Raw genomic sequence first — 23,855 nt, 5'->3', positions numbered from 1 at the left:
GCAGGGCATCATTTTAAACAAGAGCAGAGGCGTTATCTCTGCTGTTTATATGTCCACAACCCATATTCCAAAAAAAAATTGGTCATTATTCCCTTGTTAACCATATTCATCATTGTTGGCAAAATATGGATGTTGGGCTGTGCTGCTGACACAACCAAAGCAGAAAAAACTTCTTTATCCCCCAAATTATAAATAAACCACGAAACTTCCAAAAGTACATCATATAACAGTTCAAATTTTGGCAGGACACGCAATGCAATACAATCCTGATAAATTTATTTCTTTCAACACTTCTGCAAGAGTATCCACACAACAACCATAGCTCATTCTAGCACAAGCAAACTAGGCAGCCTTTTTGTACGTACCACAGAAACCTGGCGTTGACGTCATACGATCGACGGGCCGTAACGCGAATCAGGGTTCGTCGCTGCCGCGGCGCGGGGAGAAGGGGCCAATCAGAGGCGGGGAAAGGCGGGATTTCTGGCAGCAGGTTAGGTTTCTACCCCCCCCTCCCCCAAGGGGCCCTGTCCAGTATTCGAAAGAGTCAGTGTCGGGCTGCACCTAGGCTGGGGCCTGTTGTATGTGGAAACAGATTGACTGAGTCAAATCAGATCAGACAGAAAATGCCTCACAGTTTCAAAGCTGGAGACCTGGTTTTTGCCAAAATGAAGGGTTATCCCCACTGGCCGGCTCGGGTGAGTATGCCGCTGTCTCCCGATGCGCTTTGGCGGGAGAGAGTCTGACAGGGGGTGGAGAGAAAAAAAATTAAGCAGCGCAGTCGAAATTTTTCGTATTCCACATACTGCATTGGAACCGAGGTGACATGGTTAAAACATATCTCCCATTTGCATTTTTCTCTCGTGGTTAATTCTTTTGTTTCCCCTGATTATTAATGAAGAAGGCAAAGGGCCTTTCCTGTTCTGCAGTTCTTCGTGAGAACTTTATTTTTTTTAAGCAGATGTCTGGTGTGGTTTTTGGAGTGAGATTGCAGCTGAAAGTTTTTTTGTTGGGGGGGAACGGATGTGTGTTGTGCAGTAGATTTTTCTGGACACATCGGTGGTTCTGCGCATGTGTGGTGTTTGCGATGCATTGTGGAATATGTAGTCCAGGTCGTTCAGTTTGCAGGTGACGTAAAACGAGCTGGAATTCCTAGCGGACTACAATTCCCAACACGACGCGCGCAGAGACTGCTCCACCCCCTCTTACATACCAACAACCTTTCTCCAACCTATCCCCTGCCAATGTATCATCATCATTACCTACCAGGTTACCTGGAGAAAACGTGTAGGTTAAATCTCTTAAGACATTTGCTTTGGGATTCTGCTGAAATCATTAAGTAATAAGGTTGACTACCTAGCAAACTCTACACTGTAATATAACAAGGTCAGAAGTCACTCGACACCAGATTATAGTCCAACAGGTTTATTTGAAATCAAAAGCTTTTGGAGCACTGCTCCTTCATCAAGTGGAGTGAAGACAAGCACACAGGTGCATAATTTATCGGCAGAGAGATCAAAAGATCGTACAAATGGTGTGAGTGAAGTGCCGACAGGCTAAATATTAAGACTCTGCAGGTGATCAGAAATGCTCAGATGGTGTGAGAAAAGTGTTAACAGCTGAATAGCAAGTGAAGGGATGACCTATAATCTGAATAATTGAGGCAGAGAGATAATTATTTTAAAAATCAGCTGGTGCTGGAATAATATGGTAGGTATAAGAGTTGTGTATGGAGGGTCTCACCAAATTGATCTCTCTGCTTATAAATTGTACACCTGTTTGCTTCTCTTCACTCCACCTAATGAAGGAGCAGTGCTGCAAAAGCTTGTGATTCCAGCTGAACTTGTTGGACTATAACCTGGTGTTGTGTGACTTCTGACCTCATCCACCCCAGTCCAACACTGACACCTCCACATCTGTTAGATAATAATAATAAAAACCAAAAGAATTGCGGATGCTGCAAATCAGGAACAAAAACAAAGTTGCTGGAAAAGCTCAGCAGGTCTGGCAGCATCTGTGAAGGAGAAAACAGAGTTAACGTTTCGGGTCCGGTGACCCTTCCTCAGAATTGATGGTGGCTGGGAAAACGTCAGTTTATATGCAGAAAATAGGGAGGTGAGTGGGGTAGGGAGTAAACGATAAGATAGAGCCCAAAGAGAGAGAAAGGCAGTTGGACCGACAAAGGAGTTGCTAACAATCAGGCTGGGAGGGTGAATAGTTCATAATGGGGACTGTTAGTGACTAATAACAGGGGGTGTGTAGTGGCAGGCTATGTGGTAACAAGGCCTGGTGTATGGGGTGGGGGGCTGGGACATGGGAGAGTTTAGGCCCTAAAAGTATTGAATTCAATATTGAACTCAATAATAGTTCAGCCTGATGTCTTGATAGCATTCTCGATTTGTCAAATGTTGTAGTTTCAAGCCCCACTCCAGACATTTATGTGTAATCTATTCTGTGAAGTTTCGCCACAGATCAGCCACGATATTATGAGAATCTCATTGTAGATCCTAAAAGAAGTAGCTACAGTGATAGTGGATGCATTGTTTGTAATTTTCCAAAAATCCTTGAATAGTGGAGAAGTACCAGAGGAATGAAAAACTGCAACTCTGACACACTTATTCAAAAAGGAGATAGGCAAAAAATGGGTAATATAGGCCAATTAACCTAACATCTGTTGTTGGAAAACTGATGAAATGAATTGTTCAAGAATTGATAAGTACGTTTGGAAAATGATAATCTAATCGAACATTGCTTCATTTAAAGGAAATCATGTCTGATAAATTTATTGGAGTTTTTCTAGGAAGTGTCAATGAGTGGATAGAGGGGAACTGTAGACGTGTTGGACTTCCAGAAGATGTTCAACATGGCACTTTACAAAAAGTTGTCATCAGACAAGTGCCCATGGTGTTGGAAGTAATCTATTGGTGCAGATCGAGAATTGGCTAACAGTCAGGAAACAACGATTGGCATAGGCGGCTCTTTTCCAGGTTGATAACCTGTAACAAGTAGGGTTCCACAGGGATCAGTGCTGGGACCACGACAGTTCACAATACCTATTAATGACGAAGGAAAGAAGTGAATGTACTGTAGCCAAATTTTCATATGATGCAAAAACAGGTGGGAAAGCAAGTTGCAAAGGGGATGTGAACAGTTTTCAGAGAGATATCGATAGGCAAAGTAAGTGGGGAAAAAAGATGGCAAATGAGACATAATGTGGGAAAACGTGAGGTTGTTCATTTTGGAAGGGAGAACAAAAGAACAGTTTGCTATTTAAACAGAGAAAAGCTGCAACACAAATGGACTTGGGGGTACTTGTGCACAAAACCACAGAGAACTAGCATGCAGGTGCAGCCAGCAATCAGAAAGGCTAATGGAATGTTGACCTTTTGTTTCAAAGAGGTTGAAGTATAAGAGTAGTGAAGTCTTGCTTCATCTGTACAAGGTGCAGGTGTAACCACATCTGGAGTACTGTGAGCAGTTTTGGTCCCCTTATTTAATGAACGATATCCTTTCATTGGAGGCAGATCAGAGAAGGTTCACAAAATTGATCTTTGGTATGGAGGGATTGTCTTACGAGCAAAGCCTAGACCGTTTGGGATTCAGATCACCTCTCATTCTTCTAAACTCCATTGAAACATATAGGATTCTTAAGGGACTTGACAGCATAAATGCTTGCAGGATGTTTACCCTCATTGGAAAGCCTACAACCACAGGGCATGGTCTCAGAACTAAAGGACACCAATTTAAGACTGAGATGAGGAATGTCTTCTGAGCTTGTGATCTTTTGGAATTCCTTGCTGCAGAGAGCTGTGGGAGCAGAGTTCTTGTGTATATTTAAGGCTGAGATAGATTCTTGATCAATAGGGGAGTCATACAGTTATAAAGCTCATAGGGATAATCTGGGAAATTATAGGCTGAGCCTTGCGTCAGTAGTATGGAAATTATTGGAGAAGATGCTTAGGGTTAGGATTTATTCACATTTGGAAAAATATGAACTTAAGGTTAGCGAACATCATGTTACAGGTGTACAAAACATCAGTATGCTCATGTTTGAAGTAACTGCATACAGTTCTGGTCGCCCTGCTATAGCAAGGATGTTATTGAAGCTGGAAGGGTGCAAAAAAGATTTACAAGGATGTTACCGAGACTGAAAAGTTTGAGTTATAAGGAGAGGCTGGATGGGCTAAAACTTTTTTTCTCTGGCGAGTAGGTGGCTGAGGGATGACGTTTAGAGGTTTATAAAAAAAAATCTAAGGTTATGGGGAAAAGTAGACTTGAGGATTGTCAGATCAGCAATGATCCTACTGAATGGCAGAGCATCACGAGGGGCAGAATGGCCTGCTCCTGTTCCTGTTTCTTACGGTATTATGGAGTGACAGAACAAACTCAAGTGGTTGAAGGTCCAATGTTCTTAGGCTGATACCAGTGCATTATTAAGGGACTGTGCACTGTTGAAAGTGCAATTTTCAGATGAAATATTATGCTGAGGTTCCATGACACTATTTGAGGAATTGTTTGTTTGGTGTGTGTTCTAGCACTGTTTTATCTCTGAAGCATCAGTGATCTAGTCATTTGTATCACTTCTATTTGTGAGGGTTTGCTGTACATAAACCAGATGTCATATTTCCTACACTACAAGAGGCACTGCCCTTCCAAGTGGTTCTCAAATATAAGATCAGGTGCAATCCATTAGCCCTGTCAAATCTGCTCCGCTGTGCAATTGGATTGTGGTTGATCTGCCCTCGACTCGGTTTTCCTGCCTTGGCTCCACATCCTTCGATACCTTCTTACCTATTGAATATGTGTGTGTCCATCACGGAAGTTTAATTTTCTGAGCGTTGACAGCCTTTTGGGAAAAGAGTCCAAACTACTCATTAATTTATCTGAGATTGATTTGCTTTTAAAGTGCTTCAGAACACAGATTGTGAAGTGCCAGTATGTTAATGCAGGTCTTTTTGTTTTCCATAACACTGCTCTATTTGCCAATGTAATAAAAGTGACCATAATTCATCTGTTGAGAATCATATTGGGATGTCTAGAAGATAGGATAAAAATTAAGTATTGCATTCACATAATATCTTGCAGAACTTCAGGGTGACGCTCAACACTCTGTAGAAGTATTTGGTAGGTTGTTGTGTGAAGTAGGTTATGTGGTGGTAATTTGAGTATACCAAGGTCCTACAAATAACAATGCAATAATGTTTTAACAATGTTGATGTGAGGAATAAATATTTGCTAGGCATGGAGGAAGAACTTTGCTCACTTCATTGAATAATGCCTTTAGATCGTTGTTGCTCACCTGAGGGGGCAGAAGGTTGGGAGATGGGCATGATCTTCTGTTTTAATGCCTTATCAGAAAGGTTGCACGGTGGCACAGTGGTTAGCACTGCTGCCCCACAGCACCAGGGACCCAGGTTCGATTCCAGCCTCGGGTGTCTGTCTGTGTGGAGTTTGCACATTCTCCCCTTGTCTGCGTGGGTTTCCTCCGGGTGCTCCGGTTTCCTCCCACAGTCCAAAGATGTGTAGGTTAGGTGGATTGGCCATGCTAAATTGCCCGTAGTGTTCAGGGATGGGTTATAGGGGGATGGGTCTGGGTGGGATGCACTGAGGGTCGGTGTGGACTTGTTGGGCCGAAGGGCCTGTTTCCACACACTGTAGGGATTCTAACTGTGCAGTGTTCCCCCGGTATTGTATGGCAAGTGTCAGACTAACTTGTGCTAAAGTCTCTAGAGTGCAATTTTAATTTTCCGTCTGCCTCTAAGTCACAGCGGACACCTAAGAAATGAACTAGAAAGTACTGGAGAAATGCAGCAGATCTTGCAGAATCTGTAAAGAGAAACAAAGTTAATGTTTTGAGATATGACTCCTTTTGGGGCTTGGAGTTTGATCTGCAGTACTTTGCTTTCGTCTATGAAATTAGTTGTTCCAAAGATGCAAGTTCTTTCTGTTATGTCCAAACGTTGAAGAAAAAATTGATGTTTTGTCTTAACTTATATTCTACTATGTTTTCAAAATATTAATGTTATATCTTGTGCTGTCGTTTGGAAGCTGGTACACTGTTCACTTTCTGGCACGGTCCATTTGACAATGTAAATGTCTTGACATTTTGGGATATGATTCTTGGAAAACTTTCACGATATGTGCAGCATGGAGCAACAGTTATTTTCTAAATGTATCCTCACTGGAGACAGGAAAATCAAGAAGCTTAAAAACATAGTGGTTTTAGAATTTGGGTTTTGTAGATTGATAAAGCTGCAGAATCAAATAACTATAAACCAGGTGCTTAAATTATTCCAACAGACGAAGTACACTTTTGGTTTCTAATTTCTTAAAAAGAAACTTACGGCAGTGTTAACTACCATCCAAGTAGAACTGTTTTTTTTTAAAAACACAATGTAGACCATTTGTTTGGTGAGTTCTGAATGGGGGCAATACTGGTCTCAACATGCATATTTCTACCTTCTGATAATCCAATAAGCACAATGGAAATAACATTGGGCTATAGCATAGGGATTACATATTCCTCATAATTGAGGGCAGTAAACCTCAGGTTTGTTCTTACTTTCTCAGTGGAAAGTCAGGATCCCTGAATGTCAGTGAAGTAATCAGTCATATTAAAAATTGCCCTTGAGTTACAGGTGTGCTTGTTTCTGCCCAGCTATATTTAAACACTCCTGGGCTTTGGAGTTGTCTTTCACCTCAACATAAACTTCTGACCATGTATCTGCTTCATTACCAAGGCTGCTACTCCTCTCTTGTAACATCATTTGATTTATGTTCTGTCATTGAGCCGGGCTGATTTTCTAACTTACACCCTCCATAAATTTGAGCTCATCCAAAACTTTGTCCATATCTTGACTTACACCAAACTCTATTTTAAAATATTGATCTTTATTTCAAATCCCCTGATGGTCTCACTGTCCCCCTGACAACCGCCTCCAGCATTATAACCCACTTAAAATTCAAGCACTTCTCCAATTCTGGCTTTTGTGCCTCTTTGGTTTCCACCCCTGCTGGGTACATCTTGAGCTGCTGACGTTCTAAGCTTTAGAAACTTTGCAGTTCCTCCCCTAAGGAGTCCTGCTTTTCTACCACTTATTCCTCTTTTAAGATACTTCTTAAAACCTACCCCTTTGCCCGAGTTGTTGCTCATCAGGACAATGTCAAATTTTGTTTTGATAATGCTCCTGCTTTACAATGCTTTTCAATTTTCTACAATTTCTTAGATGTCTTAAATCTGTTACATAAATACAGACTTTTTTTTTGTTAAGTAACATTGAATTCAATTTGTGTTTGCTTAGCCTGTTAGGTGTGTATTTACTGATTCACTGTTGTACTTACCGTGGCATAAACTAATTATTATACCAGTAAATTGTGGTATACATTTGCCATTGAAGGATCGGGGACTACAATAGTCTAACATGGATTTTGTTACAAAATCTGCAATTCAGCAAATTTGGTGCCTTTTTTTAATATCTCCAGTAAAATGATGACAAGGCTGACTTTTGTCATTATGATTTCATTAACATATAATGCTGAGTGTATCTGAAAAGAACAGTATATACTGTATGACACTAAACTGAAGCATTAGTTACTGAACTTACAATTGAGATGGATGTGACAAAATACTCGTTATTATAGAAGTAGCAAGTGGGGTCAAATACAGTTTTTTTTCCGTTTTGCTGTCTAGATCCAATGAGGTCAGATTTGGAAGTACAGTAGAGGTGTTGGACATGGAACTGTGGAGATGTACTGTTTATTGCGATGTTAATATTTTTTTAAAAAAAACTGTGTTTTATGCACTTGCTCAGTTGTTGTCTCTATGTCCTAAAAAGGATATTGAGGGACCTAATGAGTATACTAGGATGAAGCCTGAGCAAATAGTTAACATAACATCAGTTGTAGGAGAAGTGCTGCAGTCTATTGTAAAGGAGGTAATAACAGGATACTTAATAAATAACTAGGTTATTTATACAGAGTTAGCTTGGATTTATGAAAGGGAAATCATGGTTGATAAACTTGGAGTTTTTTGAAGATGTAACTACAAAATAGATGAGGGATAACCAGTGAATGTGGAGTACTTAGATTTTCCTAAAGCTTAAAAGTTCTGCAGAAGAGGTTATTGTACTAAATTAAAGCCCATTGTCAAATACTGGCATGGTTTGGGAATTCGTTAGCAGACAGGAAACAAAATAGGAATAAATGAGCTGTTTTTGGAGTGGAAGGTGGTGACAAGTCTGGTATCACAGGGATACATGCTTGGAGGCCCGCCTATTTGTTATGCATGTCACTGATTTGGATGAGAGAACTGTGTGTAATATTTCCAGTTTTGCTGACGACATAAAACTAAGTGGAGTGTGAGCATTGAAGAGTATGTAAGGAGGCTTCATGGTGACTTGGACAAGTTGAGTGGGCAGCATCTTGGCAGATACGATGAACTGTAGATAAATGTGAAGTTGCCTACTTCGGTAGGAGAAATAGAATGGCAAAGTATTATTTAAATAGTAAAATTGGGAAAGATTCATATACAAAGGGATCTGGGTTCCCCCATATGCTGGCCATTGGAAGAAAGTATACAAGTGCAGTAAGCAGTTAGGACAAGTGGTAAGTATTTTGAATTGACGTATTTGCACCTCCAGGGCAGGTGAGAGTCAGACCTAGATGTCTGGTCCAGAGGCAGGGCACTATCACTATGCCACAAGCCCAAATTAACCCCAGTTATCCTCCAATTAAAATATTGTTAATCAACTTCTTTGGACATGTTGTAACACCCCTCCAGGGCAGGTGAAACTTAAACCTGCTTCTTCTAGCTCAAAGCTAAGTAGACTACCGCAGCACCACAAGACCGTCTTTAAAATCAGGGACTTCGTTAACTGCAAAGGGTAGCAACATGGCCTTTACCCACACAGCAATGCCTGAGCTTTAACGATGATTTTGCCCAGTTGACCTTTGACCTTTGTTGCAAGTGGATTTGAGTACATGAGCACCAAAGTCTTACTGCAGTTGTACAGGGCCTTGGTGAGGCCACATCTGGAATACCATGTGCAGCTTTGGTCTCCTTCCCTAAGAAAATATATACTTGGTATCAAAGGAGTGTAGAAAAAGTTCAACAGACTGATTCCTGAGCTGGCAAACTTGTTGTTTGAGGAGAGATTGCGTCAGTTGGGTCTGTTTCATTTGAGTTTAGAGAATGAGATAGAATCCCTTTGAAACAAATGAAATTCTGATAGATCTGGACGAATTGGATGGAGGAATTATGTTTTCCCTGGGAGTGGTTAGGGGGAAGTGAAACAAGAGTTCCCATTTTGATGAAATGCTGTAGACCATTTCAGACTAAGATAGTGAAATGTCTTAACTCGGAGTTGTGAAACCTGTGGAATTCTCTGCCAGCAAAGGCAGTGAATATATTTAAGAAATGCAAAGTTTTCTAGAAACTAAATGTGTCAAACGGTATGGGGAGAATGCGTGAGTATGGCTTTGAGATATAGGATCAGCCATAATCGTTTTGAATGGCAGAGCTGGCTTGATGGGTTAAATGACCTATTTTTGATCCAGGTTTCTATGCTTCCAGCTGAGATTATTTCATCAAGAATGGTTGAGCACACTGGTGTCATTTGCTGTGAAAAAGATAAAATGCTGAAAATGCTGGTTGAGATCTTTCAAGATTATGCAAGTGTTTGATAAAATGGTAGATGTGGAGGTGGTAAGACAGACTGAATCCTGGGACCATGAATATAAAATAGTCACTAATAAATCCAATAGGGGATTTGGGAGAGAACTCTTTTCATGGCATAGTTAGTTCATAGAACATGTTATTACAAAAAGTGAGGTAAATGAAGTAAATTTTTTATTGTCTGGCACCAGTGGGACCAGGAATGTGTCAATTGATCAAATGTTCTGGATAATCGAGACCCACATAATTGATGTAAAAATACACACTATGTAATAGAAACGTAATGCAGGGGGTATGCACAGCAGCAGAGAGCCTTCTCACTTGCACCCTCAACTGACTACTCAGACATTGTAGTATCTGAGGGTAAAGTGACTCGAAATTGATTCAAATGTTGATATTTCATGTGGCCGTTTGAGCAACAAGTATATTTAGATTGAGATAAATAAACTTTTAAAATCTATAGTAATTGGACAGGATATAGTAAACTTCACAGTATTTGAGGTATATAATGCTTGGTGGTTTATGGAGAGTGACGGTTCATAAGATGCCAGTTAAAACAACGTTAGCTGTAGTATAGATGCATTCAAATGGAAGCTGGATTAAACAAAAGAATGGTGTAGGGGGATTTTTTTTGGGGTTAGATTAGGTATAATGGGAGGAGTCTGGTATGGAACATAAACACTAACATTATCAGTTAGGCTGCAGACTTATGATCTGTACATTCTATGTAGTGCAGTACTGACAGTTTGTGATACATTTGTAAATATTTTAGGGTTGGAAATACTTGAGAAACTTTTCACTCTCTATTTGTGTTTGTTGTTACTCTCCGAGTATACCATGGTATTCCACATGATCTATAGCGAGTTAGATTGTTCGGTTAAGTGTAACCTGTGTGCATGCTCTTTATTTGTATTTTTGCCTCCCTTTAACGAGGGAGATGCAGTAAAATGCCAGGTGCCAAATCTCATTAAAGTTTTGTTGACAAAGTAAACCAGAGTGCAACAGGAAAATTCTCCCACTGAATTTAATCTTCTTTCTGAAAAAGGTGAGGAATACTTAATGTATGAAGTTGTAGCAATCAATTCAAACTGTTTTGACACAAGGCATTCATATATCTCTCGTTTCTCTTTCAATGTTCATTTCCTAAATGTGTCAGTATAATTCACTTCATAAATTGAATTATAAATGTACAGCTTTTACCTCAATCATTCTGCATTCTTAAAATAACGTATTGATTTTAAGTTTGGAAAATCACCTTTTTAAAATTTACAGTGCATTTGTTGTTTATGACTGATTTGTACTGAGGTAAGTCAAATGAGGTGGACTGTGGTAAATAATATTGGAAGGTTGTCTTGTTTAATGGAGGTTTACTGTTGTGTTGAGAGCCTCATCTAGCTGAGGAATAATCAAGGACATAATTGCTTCATAATCCGTAAATATGTTAAAGGTTATTTTACTTTTGCCCCCAGTCAACAATGTGCTCCATTATTAAGTTGTAATTGGAAGTTTTGGGTTTTTTTCGGGGAGTGACAAGCAATGTTCAATTCTGGGTTCTTAATTATGGGAATAAAGTTATAGCCGTGGAAAGGGTACTGGATCACTAAGATAAACTAAAAGATCTGACAGAGATATTTTAAAACTGGAAGTTTATCAAAAACTTAATACTCAGGATGCAAGTTTCTGTGTCAGTTTCTTGAGCACAGGCATTTCTTGCCTATCTCTAGTTGCCCACAGAAAGTGGTGTAGAATGCATTTATGAACCTCTAGCAGTTTCTGATACAACTGTCAGCCACTTCAGAAGGAATTTCAGAGTCAACCACAACACTTGTACAAATATTCTTCGGATAAATAAAAACTAACATTCTCAAACTGCCTTGTGTTGTTCTGTAAGGATTGTTAGTTCAGACCCCTGGATTCCTATTCAGGAGCAATACCACTGTGCTACCACACCAATTTAAGGTATAAATTATTGGAAGATTATTCCCACTGGATTATAAAGTAATATGATATGGAATCATTATCTCTAGGAGAATGAAAGCTAGTGTGAGAATTTTTTTCATTATTGAAATGTTGCTTTTGAGGCAGAGGTTGTATTATTCAGAAGGAAATTGGATAAATATTTGAAAATGGAAAATAAAATGAATATGCACAAAGTAAAACTACCTGGACAGATTTGTATGATGGCTCAAAGGGGAAAATAAAACAAAAATTAGCATTCCATTTGTTATCCTGTATAATGTAGTCTTATTTGGGTTATAGGAAATACAATTGAAGGTACTTTTGTAACTACTATGCTGTTTGTGCACATTCTGCAAAATAACCAATTTTGTGATTTACGCTTTGAGTCATAATCATTGACCTAGAAGCACATTACATGGAATGTAGTTACAGTCAAGGAGCATTTTCACTCTTTCTCCCTCCATGGTTTCAGTTTGGATTTAACTGCCAGCAGGTTTCCGGCAGGACACCATGCTACATGTTCATTTTTCAAACTTAGCAGTAAGGTGCTATCTTGTCAGACTTCCTTGTAGAAAATCGCAGCCCATTGAAGAAACTATCAGTTCAGTTTAGGTCTGGAATGCCTTGCAGGGATATTGAGTCTGGTACAACATTCCCTAAGTTTTCCATATTGGGTTCACAGTAGCACTTGTGCTTATCCCGTTCTTACAAGAGGAGTTTAATAACCAATTTAGTCATTTTATTGTCTTCTGGGGAAATCTCTAGTTCAGGTCTTGGGTTAATGGAGTGAAAAGGCAAGACAGCTACCCACAGGCCTGAGTTTAAAATTTCAGCCAGGCACTAATGACCTTATTAGGACCCAAATTAAAAAGGGGTCAAAACCAACTTTTAGTGTGTATCCTTGCAGCTCGTTCAAAGGAGTAGGTTAAAATGGCACAACTGGTCAAAGTTGCCAGTATCTCTCAACCAAATTGTTGAGCTGCTTATCCATATAGTTTCTACAAGGTTTGGATGGTCAAGATCCATTTACTTTTGTGATCAAGTTGTTGACCTTTTTGATATATTAAAAAAGCTACATATCATCATATAAGTAAATTTACAAATATCAAAATTAGATGTCCACATCATGCTTTAAGTTACTGGCAAGTTCTTGAGATTTATATCATAATTATGCTTGTGGTTGAACCCTGGATATGCCCCCAGACTGGAATTCAGTGACCTGCCCAAGTTAGAAAATACAAATCGTAATGTAATGGCAAAATACATATAGCTAAGCACCTCAGTGATATTTTCTGTAGTAATACCTCACATTAAGCTCAGAATTTTAAAAAGTTAACTTTAATTGTCTGCTTATTATCTTTAAACTTGTGTTCTGAAAATTGACTTTCTATCTATAGCTTGGTACTCCGTAGTTATTCCTTTTTAACTTTTTTTTATCATAATAGTTTCATATATTGTGAGAACATTTCAATTCCTTTTGCCCCAAGTTAAATCGTTATTCTTTAATTGAGATGGGCTCCCTTTAACTTGAATTTTGCAAGTAAAGGTCTTCCTGGACTCCAGATCAAGGTCACTTTTCACAGTATATGTTTTTAACTTTATGCAACTTGTTTACCTCATCATCATATGATATATACTTGCAGATTATAAAAATCAAGGCTGACACACCAGTGCAGTATTGAGGGAAACTTGGGCTGTTGGAGCTGCAATCTTTTGGTTGAAATGTCTTTTGGAGCAAGGGAGGTATTCGAAGTGTCCTGGCCCAATAATTATCCCGCAATCACCGTTATAAAAACAAATCCTCCAGTCATTATCACATTGCTGTGGGAATTTGCTGTGTGCAACCTCAATGACATGTTCTCAACTTTACAGAAGTGATTACACTTAAAAGGTATTTAGCTAGCCGTAAAACACTTCAAGCATTCACTTTTTTTGTTCATTCATGTGGGCATTATTGGCTGGACCAGCATTTTTTACCCATCTCTAATTGCTCTGAGGGCAGTTGAGAATCAACCACTTTTCTGAGAGTCTGGAGTCACATGTAGGCCACACCAGGTAAGGATTGCTGATCTCCCTCCTGAAAGGATGTTATAGAACCAGATGGATTTTTCCCACTGACAATCAGCAATGGTCATCATCAGACTCTTAATTCCAGATTATTATTGAATTCAAATTCCACCATTTGCCATGGCAGGATTTGAGTCCAAGTCTCCAGAAATGACCTGGCTTTCTGGTCTGGAAGAGCTAAGTAAATGCAAGTTGTTTATTGCTGTAGGAGTTGGGTTTGATCACAGTTGTGTAGAATGAGTTGGTTTCCTCTTGAACAGCAGTATTAATGTAATTGACTCTATAAGTGACTAGAGGCAGGCATCAATCAATTAACATGCACTTCAAAATGGTTATCTGTAAAGTTGTGACAGTCTAGTTGTGTGTCAATTTTCATCCACCACCACTGTGCATTTGGGAATCTGTGTTAGTTGAGTATCCTGTTACAGGACAGTCACTGAGCAGCTACAGAGTGGCAAACGGCAGTATGGATGACTTAACCCATAAGGAGTGTATTCAGTGCAAATCCACAGCATTGAAATACTTAACTGCATGGAATGAGGTAAAGAATGATAAAAGAGGTAATTAAATGGATCTGGGGCATCTGCTCAATCAATTGCAGTATCCAGAAGTTGTTATCCATCTTGAAATCGGTGAAATAATTATGAACAGCATTGCATTCGTATAGGCTCCGGTTCAGGAGCTAGGAATGGTCCCGGGAATGAAGTGCTTGTCATCATAGAAGATCATTTAATCCCTACAGTGTGGAAACAGGCCCTTCAGCCAACAAGTCCACACTGACCCTCAGAGCATCCCACCCAGACCCATCCCCCTATAACACACCTAATCTACACGTCCCTGAACACTATGGACAATTTAGCACGGCCAATCCACCTAGCCTGCACATCTTTGGACTGTGGGAGGAAACTGGAGCACATAGAGGAAACCCACACAGGCAGTTGCTCAAGGTTGGAATTGAACTTGGATCCCTGGCACTGTGAGGCAGCAGTGCTTATCACCATCCTATGAGGAGCACTTGAGGATCTGCGTCTGTACTTGATTGGAGGTTAGGATTGGGGATGGGGGATCTCATTTAAACCTTATGGAATACTGAGAGGTCTGGATAGCATAGACATGGAGAAGATGTTTCCACTTGTAGAAGAGACTGGGTGGCACAGTGGCTCAGTTATTAGCACTTCTGCCTTAAAGCACCAGGGACCCGGTTCGATTCCATCCTCGGTGACTGGCTGTATGGAGTTTGCACGTTCTCCCCGTGTCTGCATGTGTTTCTTCCCACAGTCCAGAGATGGACCGGTTAAGTGAATTGGTCATGCTAAATTGCCCATAGTGTTTAGGGATGTGTAGCTTGGGTGGATTAGCCAAATAGAATGCAGGGTTACAGGGATAGAGTCAGGGTTGGGTCTGGGTGGGATGCTGTTTGGTGTGTCAGCGTGGACTTGATTGGCCGAATGCCTGCTTCCACACTGTAGGGATTCTATGATTGTAAGAGGCTAGGACTTGAGGGCACAGCCTCAGTGAAGCCACAATCCTTTGGAATTGAGATGAGGAATTTCTTCAGCCAGAGGGTAGTGAATTTGAGGAGTACATTGCCTCAGAAGGCCTTGGAGGCTTAGTCCTGGCATGTATTTAAGACAGAGACCGAGAAAAGATAAGTTCTTGATTGTAAGGGGAATCAAAAGTTACAGGGAGAAGGCGGAGAATGGAGTTGAGAAACATATCAGCTGTGATCAAATGGTAGAGCAGACTTATGGGCCAAATGGCCTAATTCTACTTCTGTTTCTTATGATTTTATGACACCGATGCATGCATATATCTTCCAGCAGGCTCTGAGGAATACTAATTTAATTCTTCTAACTGAGATTCTCAAGTTTCAATCAGTTGATAATGAGAGGATAAGTAGGGAACAATCAAACCTCTGACCTGAATCTTTCACAGGCACAATCTTTCTGACTCAAACTCAGTCCAAAAACCAGTTCAAACTCTGGCCTCTCTTTGTTAGACTGGCTGTCTCCCTCTGAGGTCCCAGTTATGATTTTAATATCTGCTATCTGACCATCAAGCCACTGTGAAGTTGAAGCATTGGGAGAGCACCTTTTTAACAAGAAACAACCTGCATTTAATTTTTAGGCCTGGCCTCGTGATCAAGTGACGGTTCGCTGATTCTCTTTTTTTAAACAAGCTGCTGTTCACAGTCCAAAGTTTGCCTTCAGCTCTCAGTTCATAGCTCTGAATAAAAAAAAAAATTGAAAATCAGCAAGGATGCTACTAATTTGATAAGGGAAGGGGAATTTGCTTGTGGCTGCTGAAAGGAGAGTTACAGCACTTAGCAAACTAGGAGAGGCAAATGCAACGGAATTTTAAAAAGTATAATGACAGCATCAAATTGCCAAACGGATTATGGAGGAAGCACTCTGGGAAGTGCTGATTTTTATTTTGCGATTCCTCTTTATTACAAAATTAATTTGCCTTGGGTCCAAGTAGAAGAAAAGAAGCCCAATTTCTAGTATACCCGTTTGTTCAGGCACAGTGGGATGTCAGGCTGTACATGCTGTCTTCAAGTTTCTCTTATAAAACAGGTGGTCTGGCCATTTTAAGGATAACAGCGCATCTGTATAGAGGTGAAATGTGAAAAACTATGATGAAGGGAGCTGATATGACTCTGTAAAATGGCAGTACCGTAACATAAATAGAGACAGGCCACGAGAACATACTAGCATGCTGTTTGAATGCCAGTGTGTTAATACAAGGAGCATTACAATAATTGAGATGAGCTGCAGGCACATGTTGCCACATGGGGTTATGATATAGTTACTATAACAGAGGGACAAAATTGTATTTATGTAGCATCTTTCACAATGACCTGACATCTTAAAGTTGCAGAGCCAATGCAAAAGTATAATAACTGTGTGTATGTAAAGGGACATGGCAGGAATGAAATAGAAACATTTTTTTTGCCAAAGCATGTTTAGGAGGGAAAGTGGAAAAAAGAGAAGTTGTGTTTAAGTGGGTGGCCATATTGATCAAACTTAACACACTTGTATACTAGAGGCTTCAAAGACTGAATCTATTTAGAGTTAAGCAACTGTTCAACCCATAAATTGTGATAGAGGAAGTCTATCGGCAAATTTCATACACACTTCAGGTGGTTGGAAATGTTGCCTGCAGTGTTTTTAGGTTGCTAAGGCCAATAAAAAGTGTAAGTATGTATAGAATATGAAATTGAAAGAACCTCTTCACTGCACTTGCTCAAATGTAGCTGTTTAAGGTTGTTGTACCTTATTTATCTAAGGTAAAATTAATCCCTTGGATTTTTATTGCCTCTAATGGAGCAAGCATGAATTGATATTTTGGCAATCACAATTTCAGCTTTTAACTTTAAGGTGTGATGTATTCCTTTCATCGCAAATGACACTGGTCACAGTTATAGTCAACTACTGTTAGGTTGAACTCTGCTGAAGTTATTTGGTGATGAAACAGGAAGAAAAGCCAAGATAGTACAATTATGATTCAAGTTAAAAGAAGAGATAGAGAGAAGTATCTAAGAATAAATTTGATAACCCCTATCAAAATGAGACTATTAAGTCTTTTTGACTTCTAGTATCGATGTGATTAAATTTAGTTGAATGAATGGCAATCTTTTTGATTGGGAAAAATATTTCTTGCATGTTTTTCAATGGAAAGGAACTTTCTCTTATAGTGAAATTGTCAGTTTTTTTTTGGCCTCTCCTTATATTTGTGATTCCTGAATACTGCTACATGAATCATAAACTCCGAATGTGAAGATTGCCTTCACTATGATACTACACAATGGAGCTACCTGCACTGTCATTACTTTCCTCTTTCTGTGAAGACTCTGGATGCTACTTTTTGTATGAATATTTGGCATTTTTTTTGACTCCTTGAGTGTCCAGGCACAAAACATTTTGACACCAGGTTTTCTGGCTCAGAATATAGTTTGTTCATTCCTGCAATTTGAGTGATTAGTTCTTGACATTCCCTGCAAGAATGCATCTGTTACTGTTGTACAGTTTGTTTACTAAATTGTGAAACTCATATTAACAACAGTGCTTGCTTTCTGATAGCCATTTAGATTTGTTATTTAACATGTATTAACATTTAACCTGCCATCTGTTAATTTACAGTATTGCACAGTACTTTCTTTGTCCTATAATATCGAGGGAGAAAGTTTTTTTTGTATTTGCAAGTAATGTTTGTTGATTATCTGGTGGTAAACTGGTCCCTGCAACAGTCCCTGCCAGCTGCAGCTTTCAGTAGGCACTGTGACCAAACTTGAAACGTGTGGTTGTGGATAAATTTCAACTCTTGGTTGATTTGCACTTCGTTTATTTCCTTTTTGTTATTTCCATAGCTTGCTATGCAAATACAGTAACATCTTAAAGCATGCAAACTCCTCAGAATTAGCAATTAATAACATATTTATGGTTTTAATAATTTTTGAGTTAATTCTCAATAATTATTATATCATTACACCATTATACTCAATGGCATAACTTCCTCTGAATTTGCCCATCATCAACATCTTTGCAATTACCCATTGATCAGAAACTAAATTGGGCTAGCTGTAAAAACATTATGGCTGTGAGAATAGCTCAGAAAATTGTGTATCAACTCTTCTTATCGTCTTAACTCCCCAAAACCTGCCCACCTTTGATTGACAAGGCATAAACCAGGAATGTGTTGAAATACTCCCAACCACTTGCCTTTTGTGAATGCAACTCCATCAGCACTCAAGAAGGTTAATATAGTCCAGTTCACAGTAGTCCATTTGATTGGCACTCCACCCACAACTTAAACGTTAAATCCCTGAAGTTGTGATAATTGTCATGACTTAACTGGGAAGATGCACTACTGTTCATCAAATCATCAAAAAACGTACGAAGTCCCAGTCAGACCACGAAGGCGACCAATTTGCCTGACAGTATTCTGTACAAAAGCAATTCATGCCAGGTTTTCTCATTAGCTGAAAATAACTATTTATTTTAGTGCACTTTAATAAATGGCAGAGAAAAAAGTGGATTTCTAATCTACTACTGTGCAACTTAAATTTTACCGTTTCAGAAACCCCAAATACATGCACTAATTCATGATTAAGACAAACAAAGGAGATATGGTTTAACACAAATATTGTGGGTGGAAAATAACAGTCAGGGAAATCAAAATTTTGAAGATTAAATTCAAGATCTCTTACGTGGCTTAAATTGTCTCTCTCAATTCCTTTTAATTTCAGCAATGATGATCTGTTGTCTGTAAAGTGGTAGTCATTTTTCTGCGTCAGTAGTTAAGCTCAGAGAATCTAGGTCTTTCTTGTTAAAATTCTTTCTTTTAAGCTTTCCTAGTTTTTCTGCCTTTTCACCCACATGGAGAAAGAAGGGAAGAAACAGTCGGGCACGTTTTCCAGCCAGGGTTATTGGGTAATGTGGAAGGTCAAGAGCTTTGTGAAAATGTAAATATTAAAACAAGTAATGTTTTCTCCCTGACTTTGAAGCCAGTTGTAGCGTCCCTGAAACTGCAATGATTAAGATCCAGAGACTCTATGTTAGATCAGTTGTTGAAGTTGGGATCATCTGAAATAACAATACGAGGATGCTTAATATCTTCTCATGAGGCCACTTGGACTATTTGGACAGAGTAATAACAATGAAATGCAACTGCATGGTCAGAGCGAACTTGTACCCATGGCCTGGAGCACACATTTTGTTCAGCACTGTGATCCTCTCCTTTGTTGTTGAAGACGGACGTACATTTATTTCCAGTTAACTGCTTAAATCCATTGAAAGTAATTGAAGATAAGTGAATATTGATTTTTTAAAAAAATGAAACTATTTATATACTGAAATAAAATAACAAGTTAAATAAAACTGTACATGTAATGAGAATATTTCAAGGCACTGATCTGCAAGACTGTATAACATGTTCTGTATAGAGTGAAAGGACACATCAAGGTTACACTTGAACTTCAGGTCAGTTTTCTAAGTTGTATTCAGCCAAGTATATATTGTTTCCAATAAAAGACTAATTTGAATAAAAAAATAAATAAGCTCTGAAATTCAATTCATACAAAACACTGTGCAAGGAAACTATATTCAACACATATGTGCCTGTGCCAGCTCTTTGTGAGCGGTATCCAGTTAGAGCAAAGTAATAGGAGTGACTGTCTCCCATTTTTTTTTTGCCCTCCTCAGGTATTGATGCAGTCCTGAAAGTTGTTATTGAATCTTCTTCCCCACTCTCAGGCAGTTTTAGGTCCTTGAATGTAGAATGTCTTAATTTCATTCAATTTTGAGAATTGAGCTGCTTGTTTGTGTTTGCTGCAGGTCAGAGACTAATGTTTTCTTTGTGTTTACAGCATCTGATTAATATTCAGAAAAGCTAGGAAAGAAATTCAAGTTTAATTCCTGCAGTTAGTTCAGCAGTGTTCTAATAGCTGATAGATATTTCTGGCAGATCCTCACAGTTACTATCCAAATAGAAAATAGAAAATGTATTGTTTGCCAGACCTTCCTTCAGTTTAAACTCTGATCCCGTGTATGTGTTTTGTATATTTCTTGGTTAATAGACGTTCCTGATGACCCAACACCAAATCAGCTGAATTACCTGATAATTAAAGCAAAATACTGCAGATGATGGAAATCTGAAGCAGGACAGAAAATATTGGAGAAAATCAGCAGGTGTGGCAGCTCCTGTGGAGAGAGGAAGAGTTATCATTTTGCGTCCAATATGACTATTTTGAAACAAAAGAAGTTCAAAGCTTTGAAGCACATTCATACCAGACTCACTGTTAACTCTGCTTCTCTCTCCACAGATGCTGCCAGACCTGCTGAGTTTTTCCAACATTTTCTGTGTTTGTTTTATATTATCTGATGATATATACTGGCAGCTATGTGCAGTGTTATACCACTGAGTGCATTATAGTAGATATTTTTAAGCAACCTGTTCAGATGTGTTATGATACATCTCTGGAGCAGATGGGAAAATTCAAACACCAATAAATTTGATCAATTAAAAGAGGAAATAATTTAAGTTCTAAAACCAATAAATGGCGATTGTGTTAGTTATTTAATGAGCTGTGATCAACAGGCCCTGGTAATTTCTTTGCTGTGGGAGGGTTGCTAGTCATATCTTTGTTGGGTAGCAGGCCAGAATTGAAAAATGCAAATGAAGAACTGCAACAGAGATAACACAGTGTGGAGCTGGAGGAGCATAGCAGGCCAGGCAGGATCAAAGGAGCAGTAAAGTTGATGATTCAGGTCGGGACCCTCCTTCAGAAAAACGGTCATTCATTTTTTCTGAAGAAGGGTCCCGACCCAAAACATCAACTTTCCTGTTCCTCTGATGCTGCCTGGCCTGCTGGATTCCTCCAACTCCACACTGTGTTATCTCTGACTCCAGCATTTGCAGTTCTTACTATCTCTACGAAATGCAACAGATTTTCTTTTGGTACCTGTTGGATTCAGCTGGGTAGCCAACTTGTTGCATTACTTTCTGTATCCTAACCATTATTTATCCCTAAAACATTACGAATCAGAAAGAGATTTCTGTTTTAATTAATCTGTTCAGAGGTGCTATGGAGTGGGTGGGACTCTGGGTTTCCTGGTTCAGAGTTAAGGACACAACCACTGTGCCACATGATCCCTTGCTACTCGCAGATAATCTTGTCATCTATCTTGCTGTAATTTGATTGACCTTACTCTGTGCAAAGTTGGCTGTTGTATTTTCCCTACAATACAACAGTAACTACTTGAAAATCACTTCATTGGCAGTAAAGCACTTTGAAATGTTGAGATCTTGAAATGACTATTTATAAATGCAAGTCCTTTGCCTTGTTGTGCAGAAACATGATTCTTAGGTGCCACGTTTGTGTCTTGTTAAATGTGGATTCAAGGTTAGAAACAGTACTCCGGAAAGGAATCAAAATCATGTTCCGACTATACATTTTCTACTATCTGGTTGAGCAGATGGCTTGCCTGTGAGAAGAGAATGGGAGGTGGATGCCTAACTGAAGGGGAAAACCAGGAGTTTTTTTTAAAAAAAGGCACAGAAGCCACCCACTGAATTCTGAAAAAGGAGCTGTTAATGCAGATTATTATTACTGATTATGCTACAGAGTTTGTTCTGTGATTGACAATGTATAGATCATTTTGTATGCTAAAATTCTGGTGTGACCTCAACAAATGTTTGGACATACATGCTCCAAACATGTAAAATTAACTGGTTGTCTTGGAAAATTGGTGTTGGTGGATTTTGTTTTGTTTATAACAAAATTGTAACCCTGTGGTTTATTAATTCCATATTTTCTGTTACAGATTGATGATGTCGCAGAGGGAGCTGTGAAACCACCATCAAATAAATATCCAATTTTTTTCTATGGCACTCATGAAACGTATGTATCTCTGCCCTGAAATAGCTGTGTAATACAGGACCAGTCATAATATTACATCTGCATTTATTTTTTGTTTTCCATCTGATTTTTCATCAACATGATGCTTTATATTCAGGAACAACCCTTTGTTATGCCAAGTGAAAACAGGTTTCAAATAGTCTGCAAAAGATGATGTTTGATTATGTGCAGTATTTAATAAGATAATTGATTTAGAGTTCATTAGAAGGACAAACAAGTATCATTACTTGCAATGTGTGGTTGGGCCACAAGCTTTCAAATACAGTGCTGAAAAGTAATCTCTAATCCAATACTTTGCTTTTGTTATTCAACCAATCAAAACTGAAAAAAGAAGGAAGGTTACCTGGGGAAAGTACTCTCTGATTTGCCATTCATCAGATTCTATACTTGTGAATCTCTCGCTAGTTAGTTTTCACCATCAAATAATGACAGAACTTGAGGGTTTTTTGGAATGTGTGCATAAATAATTTCATGAAGCTCACGCTGCCTCTTTAAACTATATATAATCTTAATTTATCTTTCTTTTATTTTGGTTATCCAGTGCATTTTTGGGACCAAAAGATATTTTCCTTTTTGAAAAATACAAAGACAAATATGGAAAACCAAACAAGAGGAAAGGATTCAATGAAGGTCTGTGGGAAATACAGAACAATCCAAACGTCAGCTTTACTGCACCACTGGTGAGTTAGACATCATCCTGCCTAATGTAGGATTACACTGTGCCAAAACACGTTCATGCTGGTGTTATGTCTATTACTGAGAGACATGATATTAGTGCTTGTGAAATTGTGATGATTTAAGAACACTTATGAAAATATTCTTGATGACCAGAATATACTGTTAACTTTGGGAAGCTTTCTTTTGTATGAAACATTATTAGGTGTAGTTCAAGTGCAATTTTCCAGAAAATTGAGATAGAGGACGAAAGTAACTCATGTTGTTCAGTTCTTATAGGTGACAGCATCAAATTACCCAATGTTTCCTTCAGAGTCCAATGTAGGAATTGCTGATTTTTTACAATTCCTTTTAGAGTGAATGCTCTTTATGTTGTGAAATGAACTTGCCTTGGATTCAAGCAATGGAAAAAGAGCCCAATTTCCAGTACATTTATGTATTTTGGCATTGTAGGGTGACAAGCTGTGGATGTTCTGTTCAAATTTCTCTTTCACAATTGAGGTCCGGCTGTTTTAAGAATACCAGTGTACCTTCAAGGAGATGTAGCATGAAAAACAATAACCAAAGGAACTGGTATGGCTCCATAAAGGAAGAGTTCCATGACACGGACAGAGAGAGACCACCAGAACAATACCAGAACAAAATTACCACTTACTATTAGCAGGTTCTGACTATTGACAACCCAGAATCCTTGAGAATGGTCAGGTGCAGCTGCGAGTTTGGGTTAGGGCACAGGAGAAGCACGTTTGAGGCTGAGGAGAAGGTGATAAAAGGCCGTTGGTTATGTAATGCTGGTTGTTGGGACTTGGGTAACCCTTTTAGAAGGATTGTTTTCTACTTGTTAGTAGCTAAAATACCTAGAATCACGAGTCGGTCCTGGATTGTAGCATCAGGAATCCAGGGTAAGACAATCCCTCTGCTAATCTATCTTAAACCCTCTTAACAGCACTAGCTAACTTCCCTACTAGTGCTGCTCCTGAAAAAGTTTGATTCCAACATCTTGTCCTTGACAAGTGGAACCTGTACCAATCTTGAAGCCTTTGCATTCTGATGCCCTTCTTCCTA

At 39.0% G+C, this 23,855-nt stretch overlaps 1 protein-coding gene across 2 annotated transcripts in view; it reads left to right on the top strand.

The window, feature by feature from the left end:
* Positions 1-504: 504 nt before the first annotated feature.
* The window catches only part of hdgfl2 (HDGF like 2), a 53,083-nt gene continuing 29,732 nt past the window's right edge, over positions 505-23,855 (top strand). For both annotated transcript variants that reach the window (XM_048614159.1, XM_048614158.1), the window contains exons 1-3: positions 505-695; positions 22,021-22,097; positions 22,657-22,795. In XM_048614159.1, the coding sequence (XP_048470116.1) occupies positions 624-695; positions 22,021-22,097; positions 22,657-22,795 (288 nt within the window). In that variant the 5' untranslated portion in view covers positions 505-623. The remainder of the gene's footprint in view (positions 696-22,020; positions 22,098-22,656; positions 22,796-23,855) is intronic.

Source organism: Rhincodon typus, chromosome 29, assembly GCF_021869965.1.
Source record: "Rhincodon typus isolate 14 chromosome 29, sRhiTyp1.1, whole genome shotgun sequence".
Lineage (NCBI taxonomy): Eukaryota > Metazoa > Chordata > Chondrichthyes > Orectolobiformes > Rhincodontidae > Rhincodon > Rhincodon typus.
The sequence above is the reverse complement of the archived record's forward strand: the minus strand, read 5'-3'. Positions and strand labels throughout refer to the sequence as shown.